The 8,421-nt window shown below is 32.3% G+C and overlaps 1 protein-coding gene across 1 annotated transcript; it reads right to left on the reverse strand.

The window, feature by feature from the left end:
• Positions 1–4,173: 4,173 nt before the first annotated feature.
• LOC111886554 (uncharacterized) lies at positions 4,174–7,725 on the reverse strand. The gene is made up of 16 exons (XM_023882809.3): positions 7,288–7,725; positions 7,128–7,189; positions 6,965–7,032; positions 6,732–6,853; positions 6,527–6,632; positions 6,399–6,450; positions 6,195–6,312; positions 6,054–6,084; positions 5,951–5,974; positions 5,706–5,830; positions 5,542–5,623; positions 5,307–5,429; positions 5,163–5,216; positions 4,999–5,068; positions 4,834–4,867; positions 4,174–4,729 (listed from the first exon to the last, which is right to left on the reverse strand). Exons 1-16 carry the CDS (start codon positions 7,478–7,480, stop codon positions 4,323–4,325), a joined length of 1,671 nt encoding a protein of 556 aa, XP_023738577.1. The 5' UTR covers positions 7,481–7,725; the 3' UTR covers positions 4,174–4,322.
• Between the last annotated feature and the right edge of the window lie 696 nt (positions 7,726–8,421).

The following is an 8,421-nucleotide window of genomic DNA, read 5'->3' on the forward strand; positions in this document are numbered from 1 at the left end:
TGTACCAAATTCGAATTTTAGTTTTAACATGTGACTATTCACTTATTCATTGTTGAATAATGACATAAAGTTATGGATACAAAATTCATTGCAGAATAATAACATAAAAATAGTGTTTTTACGTTCTCTCACTTTTTTATTGTTTTTATTTATGAGAACATAAAAACATTATTTTTATATTATTATTATGTAATGAATGTTATACCAATGGTTTTACGTTATTATTCAGCAATTAATAAATGAATAGTCATAACTTAAAACTTACTATAAAAATGCACATACATAAATTTAAAATAAAATTATAACATTGAAATGACTTAGATTAAAGATGGCATAGTTGCAATTACATATTAATATAGATCAAATTATTTTAAAAAGTTGATACATTTAGCTTAAAAAGTGTAGGCCCTATAACCCTTATAATTTTTCCAGTTCACAGTAAATTACATTTTTATTTTTTATTATATTTTTTTAATATTTTATTTGACTTTTGATTAGTGGTTTTGACTAAGTTAAAAGTGGTTTTAAGTATGTGTATTTAGAATCCTCCCCCTACAAACTCACCCTCTCCATTTTGTCTCTTGATTCATCTCGTTGCACCCTTGGCAAGCCTTGGGGGCGGTGTGTGGTGTGTACTAGTGAGGCTAGTGAGGTTATAGTGACCCCCACTCTCTGCAGCCTTAAGTAATGTATCGATGGTAATGTTAAATGCTAAAACATCCTTTTGCTCTTATAAACTTGCATCTTGTGTTTAAGCATGGTTTTAAAATGCATGTCGTGTGCAAGACATGGTGTAATCATCTCGAAAACACTCAAGGCGGGTTTTGTTAAATGTAGTGTTGCTACGTAGCCACTTGGATGCTCTATAGTAATCGGGTCATCTCTTTTCCTAATCAAAGTTGTCCCAATACAATTTGAGGCTCACGGTAAAATAAAAATAGGGCCTTTCGCGATATAATATATATATATATATATATATATATATATATATATATATATATATATATATATATATATATATATATATATATAATTTTTTGGATAAAAGAGGATGGCTCTTTCGAAAAAAATTATTATTATTAATTAGAAATAAAAAAAATAATACAATTTCAGGCTGGGGACTCACACCTATGGAAAGGAAAAGCTTTGGGACAGATCCCAAAAGCCAAAAGGAAATCTTCGATAAAGTTCTAATATTTTGAGTCAGTTCACGGTTTAATCCGAAATTAATATTTTTTTACTAAAAAAGAAAAAAATGTCAGCTAAAACTTCGAAAAAGCTCTATTCGGTCGGTTTCACAGAATACCTTAGTCAAAATATTAGGACATTTTTGTAGAATACCTTATTTTTAATCAATAGTCAATATTAAGACTTTTTGAAAGATTAACCTTGAACTAATGTATATTATTATTACAAAGCATTTATAAACGCAACATATTGTTTTTATTATCATACATACTTATAAAGCTAGCATTTTTTCTTGAATCTTATGCATTTGAAACTCCCTTTTTTAACTTCCTCAAACCACATTCATTTGAAACTCTCATGACTTTTCAATTTCTTTCTAATAATGATTATAATTTTGTTAATAAGATTAAATAAATATTAAACCTAAAGTATAATCATATATAAGCTAAATTTTAATATTAAAAGAATATATTTACTTCTACTTATAAAGTTATTTTTTTTTGAACTTTTAACATATTATACTTAATTTATTAGTTTTAATATATTGTTGGATATAAGCCATTATCATTTTAAATCTACAACTTTTGAACAATTTGTATAAAATACTTAAATTACAAATTTAAATATAAAATTACAGGATTAACTTAAATATAAATTTTACTTTAACTTAAACAACCCAATGAATATTTTGTAAATAGTTAAAAGTGATAAATTGTAGTATCTTTCTAATAATAATTATACGTTGGTTAATAAGGTTAAATAAATATCAAACCTAAAGTATAATCATAAATAAACTAAATCTCAATATTAAAATAATATATTTACTTCTACTTATAAAGTAATGTCTTTAACTTTTAAAATATTATACTTAATTTATTAGATTTAATATGTTGTTGTATATAAACCATTAACAAATTAAACCTACAACTTTTGAACAGTTTAGACAAATTATTTAAATTGTTAATTTAAATATAACATTATCCTGTCAACTTAAATATAAATGTCAGTTCCACTTAAAAAACTCAATGAATATTTTGTGAATAGTTTAAAGTGATAAATTGTAGTGCTAAATGCAAAAACTAAATTACAGTATAAATTTAACTAAAATATTTTCTAAATATATTTGTATAATCGTTAAAAGTTTTCAAATAAGTAACTTAAAATAACTTACAATAACAATAGTTAAAAATAACTTTATATAAATGATTATATTGTTACCTTTAAAATAAAAAAACAATGTTTGATGTTTTAAATAATTATAATGATAGAAATTAAAACGTTAAACAAATAAATTTTAAAAAATTAATTAACAATAACAACAACTATAAATAATATTAAACCATATATTTATTTAATTTTATTCATGAGTAACTCGCGGGTAGAAATCATTTAAACGGCTGAGATTATGCAGTTATAATAGATGTATATATATCATATAATTCAAAATAATCAATTTAGTATACGAATTATTATATCAAATTTAACAACAATGTTATTGTTGTATTTTTTTTAAAAAAAAAAAAAAACATATATTTGTAAAGATTTCAACCATATAGTTGTTCCTGCGCAACGCGCGGACATTCGCCTAGTAACAAAGTAAAAGTTGTAGTTGTTTATTTCTAGCAATGGAAAGGTGGACAACGTACTCCCATATTGTTTGTTGACCATTTCAAACTCTATACGCTCCTTCTTATGCATCGTTATAGGTGTCATGGTGAGAAACACTATGTGAGTGTTCCTCTTATGCTCTTTAACCTAACTACCACCTAACCTCCATACCTTACCTGACAACAACCATCAGCTAACACACATCCATCGATAGTCAAAAGTGAACTTTGAATGACAATTTAAATAAATAATCACTATTAACTCATTTCAATTTAAAATGTCATACTCTCGGTGGATGTGTGTTATACGATGGTTGTAACCAGGTAGGACATGGAAGTTGGGTGGTAGTTATGTTAAAGAACATAAGAGCAACACAAACATCAAAGAAACACCCACATAGTACATCTCAGCATGACACCCACAACGATCATAAAAGAAACATAGAGAACTTGAAGTTATCAACAAGCAATATAAAGGGGGAAAATAGTCCACTTTTCTATTCCTAGAAATTTAAAACAACTATATTGATGGACTAGGAAAGTTATGATCTTTTGCCTTCCTTTTAAGTCATGCATGTTATCTTGCTCCTTTAGGCCATTTTGGTGTATTAAAGTTTAGATCTAGAATGATTGGGGCATTAGTATGGATAAAGTTGGAAACTTTATCCCATTACACATCTTATTGATTCAGATCTGGAAGTGGGAGACTTGTACTTAATGGATTAAGTCAAGAAAGATAGAGATGTCAAAAAGTCCCATGGGACCCCGTTCCCGTGGGGTCCCCGTCCCATTTGGCGGAATTTTTTTATAAAAACCGGGGGCGGGGACGGGGGTGGGGGAAAGGTTAACCCCCGTTTTAATTTCGGGGGCGGGGGTAGGCATTCCCGCCCTGAAACCCCCATGGGGTCTAATATGTAAGGAGTGTTTGGCTTACTTTTTCACAGCCCAAAAGTCCTTTTTGGAAAAGAAAAAAAACAAAAGATATTTGGCAAAACTAGTTTTAAAAACTACTTTTGAAGTTTTTATACAAGAAAATGAACTTTTTGAAAAAGTCAGGAAATCCTGACTTTTTATAACTTTTCCAAAAAAGATTTTTAAGCTGTGAAAAATTGAGCCAGACACCCCCGTAGAAGCCAAATCAAACATGTCAAATGGATTTATTTTTGGACCTACTCGACCCAAACCCCTTAGATTTTGTGGTGGAAAAAACTAAAAAGTCATTGATAAATGTTTGGCTTAATTTTTTAATGGAAAAATGACCAAAAGGGATTAATTTTTAGGGTAATTGAACTTGAAGCATTTCAAAAGCCATTTTAAACAGCCAAAACACTTTTTTAGCTTATTGGTTTTTTGAAAAGTCAATAAGCTAATAAAACAATTTCAGAATCAATCCCAAACACCCACTAAAAATAACCACATCCCAACCATAAATCCATGGTTAAAAAAGGGTGAATCATCAATCAATATACATACAAGATCAGTGAAACAAAAAGTTACAACAACTACAAACTGCCAAAACCCCTTTGTCTAACATTTCTTGGGCCTTCCTCTTCCTCTTTTGGCCGGTGTTGGTGTTGGTGTTGGTGTTGCTCCTCCCTTTGTGGCGGCTGATGGGCCCTTCTGCTTCTTCCTTCCACCTTTTTCATCACCGTTTTCCTCTTCGACTTCTGACTCAGGTGGCTCCTCAGATTTCGTCTTCCTCTTGTTGGATTTTTCAGGTGTTGCTCCTCCCTTTGTGGTGGCCGATGGGCGGCCTTTGCCACCCTTCTGCTTCTTCCTTCTACCACCCCTATTTGCTTTTTCATCACTATCATCTTCACTTTCATTACTGTTTTCCTCTTCAACTTCTGACTCTGGTGGCTCCTCAGATTTTGCCTTGCTGGATTTTTCAGTCTTCTTTTTAGGTTTCTTAGCAGTTGAAGGTTCTTCAATCACTGAATCAAAGGAATTCATGGTTAGGGTATAAATTAAAGAGAGAGAATCTAAAATTATAAAACTGAATCTCATTTGTGAAATGTAAGTAAATGAGCATGCATACCTTCACTGGGATCTTTGCCATCATAAACATCAAGCTGTAGAAATAGAAACAACAAGTCAACTTGGAATTAAATAAAGTAAAACCAATAAACAGATAATTTCGATTCCTACGGAATTAACCATTCCATTCCTCCCCTGTTTCTATAGTACTACAGATAAGGAATACCTTGTCAAGCCGTTTCCCTACATTTGCCCTATCAACCACCACCAAGGAATGTGCTGAACCACATGCAACACTACACAAACACAAAAAAAATAAATAAAATAAAAATACATAATATGTTCATATGTATATATAATTAATTATATATGTATGACTAAAATACAAACCTGAGAACATGCATATCCTCAAGATCATCAACCTTTTTGGGTATCCCAGAAGATCTGAAACCCCCCCATATATAAAACACAACAAATTAGCAAAAACCATGAAATGATTTTTTTTAAATGAAATTATATAAATATATTATATACTTCTGCTGATTAGGTCCATATCCAAGTTGACCAAATAGAGCATTGCCCCAACTTATGCATGAAGCATCTGCACCAACAAAATAATGCATATTCCCTGAATCCATGCAACGTACGTTCCATCCACTGTAACATTGCAACAGATAGATGAATATTTATTTATTTAGAATTAAAAATTAAAAACTTCATACTTTTTTCAATTTTGTTCTTTATCATTTAAAGAAAAAAATGTCAAAACCTGAGATCCATGAGAGGTTTAGGGTACATCCAACAATCACCCTTGTTCTTTATTTTACCCCACATGTACATCTGCCCTGCACCTTTATTACAAAAAAAAATGAAATGAATTCATAAAATAAAATAAATAAATAAAAGTGTTTAAATAAAGAATTGAAAGTATACCAGCAGTAGAGGCAGAGTTTACACAACCAGCTGAAATAACCGCAGTGGGTGGTAAAGTATTATGCTTTGTGAAAACATCAACACGACGTGGGGTAAATTCGTCTTTTTGCTCTCTATGTCCAAGCCTGTTATGTTATCAAGATTGTAGATGTTGCATCAACTCGAGCGTATTATTACTGATTAAAGAATGGAATTGGAATTGGAATCTGAAAGAATTGAATGGAATGGAATTAGTCATATTTTACCTTCCATATCCTCCATTTCCCCACCTACAATGTATTCAAGATGCAGCATTAGTCATCTCTAAAAAAAAACATATAATCATAAACTAGATACATGATAACTTACGTATAAAGATAGCCCTTTGAACCCAATGCAACTGAAGAGTCAAAACACTTACAAAGTAAAAACAAACAAATGTATAACAAAAGAAAGGTATAAAGAATGAGCAAATCTTTTAAAAAATTTTAAATGTAAAATTTAAACTACCTGTATGATTAGACCCACAAGCAATTTTGATTATTGTTTCCTCAGAAAGAGAAGCTATTGCCTTAGGCACAGGTTGAGCTTCATAAGCAAGCTTCACAGAGCTTTCCTTCATGTTGTACTACATAAAAATAAACACAATCCATTAAAAATTAAAGATTATAATTAAACTAAAAGAAGAAAGAAATTAACATGTTACATAAATACCTCATTATCAGTTCCATGTCCAAGTTGACCATACTGTGGATGTCCCGCAGTTCTAAAAACCAACAAAAAAAACTTTATTTAAACATGTTAACAAGTGTGAATCGAAGAGGGTAAAATTGACAATTTACAGTATCGAAGCGCCTTCAATGGAAGATAACCAAACAGTAAAATCAGCCCCACATGAAACATCTTTTACATCCGTTATAAGACAACGTACTGGAGATAATTCAAACTCTACATAATCAAAAGATGTTAAAGTTAAAGAATGAAAGAATCTTCTAGAAGCCAGAAAATAAGCACGTGATTATAAAGAAAACAGAGGAAATCACTCACCATTTTTTGTTGACCCTGTTCCAAGTTGCCCATGTTTGTTCCAACCAAAAGAGAAAGAAAGGCCATCTTCAGTTTGAACAACAGTATGACCTAACCCACTTCCTGCTTTCACAGCTTTGAACCTGAAAAAGATTTGAAATTTTTCAAAATCGAAAAACAAATACAGAAATAGACTAGAATCGAAGAGTGTAGTTTGCTTAAAGGGTAAAAAAGGTTTCGAATCTTTGTCTTACTTAGACAAACCAGTCACGAGTGTTGGCTTCTCTCGAATGATTTTATCACCATGTCCAAGTTGCCCCTTCTGCAAAAATAACACAGTGATTTACTGTTTAAATCATACGAGATTTCGATTTTGATGGCTATTTTGGTATATGTGAAGAAATGATATGAACTCACGTCATTTCGTCCCCATGTGTAGCAACGTCCATGGATATCCAATGCCACACAATGACTAGATGCTTCATAAGATGTTCAAGAACAGTATAAAGTTTCGGGTTTTAACAGTGTATCTGTTGAATCATGGTCCAAAAATGAAAAAACGTTGAGCGGGACTTACCGCAGCCTGATGCAACGAAGCGGATGTCGACGCCGACGAGAGGACGAAGTCGTGTGGGAGAAACTAAGTTGCTTATCGGTGGCACGTGACGGCGGTCAGCGGTGCCCCAATATGTCGTACCACAGAACAACAGTTCCCCTCCTTTCACATCCTCTTCTTTCTTCTCTGTCTCCAGCGCTACCGACGACGACATTTCCGGTCAAACAAGGAAAACGACAGTCCGACAGGTAAACCACCGAAAAACGACAGCAAAAGTAATGACCGAAATAAAAAAGAGGGGTTTTGCTAAAACCCTACTCGAAGAATGGGAATGTAAGGCGCGATAGGACTGAATTTAAAAAGGAGAGAGAAAGAGAAGAAATGGGAAGCTATTTATGTGTAAACTTAGTTCAACAAGCTATTTGGTCCCTTTTTCCGATATCATTTTGTTTCTTTGTGAGGATGGAGTCGTGCAGGATAGAAAGCCGATTGTGGATTATACGGAATATTACGGATGGTGCCGCGCTAAAGAGAAACATGCAAAAGACCCAGGCGAGGTGTTGTCAAAACAAGGTCATCATTTATATTTATCACCGATCATTAATTATTGAGGAGGGGATTCCCTCCCAACCCATTCAACCAACTATTACATTAATTTTTTGTCTTTGTTTTATTCATCTTTCCTAACTTACAACACACGGAAACCTTATCTTTTTCAACCCATTCAACTAAGAAAAATACAAAAATAACTAAGATACAAGTCTTAAAACATGTAGTATAAGAGAATAGGAGAGAGAGAGTAAGGAGGAACATTAAGGAGCCATTTTATAGCAGATCCCATGAGGATGGAACCAAAGCCCTTGCACATGCAGGCTTCTTTCAAGTGAGTGGGGATGAGAATAATCTTCATCATCTCCCTACACTATGCCATGTGTTTCTCATAATATGTAGTTCTATCGTAGGGTTTCATGTTGGGGGTCTGAAAGCGTTTTGGAACTTCAATGTCAGTTATCGTCGGAATGAATCTAGAGATTATGTGACTTGTGAGGGATACTTTTGGTAGCGGTTGAACTACTCCCGGTACGCTTGAGATCATTTGTCTTAGTTGTTATAGCTCCTTAGTCATGATCAGGCTTAAATCTGTGTCAAGATCCA

The sequence above is a fragment of the Lactuca sativa genome, chromosome 4 (assembly GCF_002870075.4).
Source record: "Lactuca sativa cultivar Salinas chromosome 4, Lsat_Salinas_v11, whole genome shotgun sequence".
Classification (NCBI taxonomy): domain Eukaryota; kingdom Viridiplantae; phylum Streptophyta; class Magnoliopsida; order Asterales; family Asteraceae; genus Lactuca; species Lactuca sativa.

What these genes read in the sequence shown, in the direction of transcription:
- LOC111886554 (XM_023882809.3), bottom strand. Translation starts at nt 7,480, where the DNA reads ATGTCGTCGTCGGTAGCGCTGGAGACAGAGAAGAAAGAAGAGGATGTG. An exon ending in AAACCTCTCATGGATCTCAG is followed by an intron (nt 5,430 to 5,541) that starts GTTTTGACATTT and finishes GCAATGTTACAG; the next exon opens with TGGATGGAACGTACGTTGCA. An exon ending in TAGGGAAACGGCTTGACAAG is followed by an intron (nt 4,868 to 4,998) that starts GTATTCCTTATC and finishes CTATTTCTACAG; the next exon opens with CTTGATGTTTATGATGGCAA.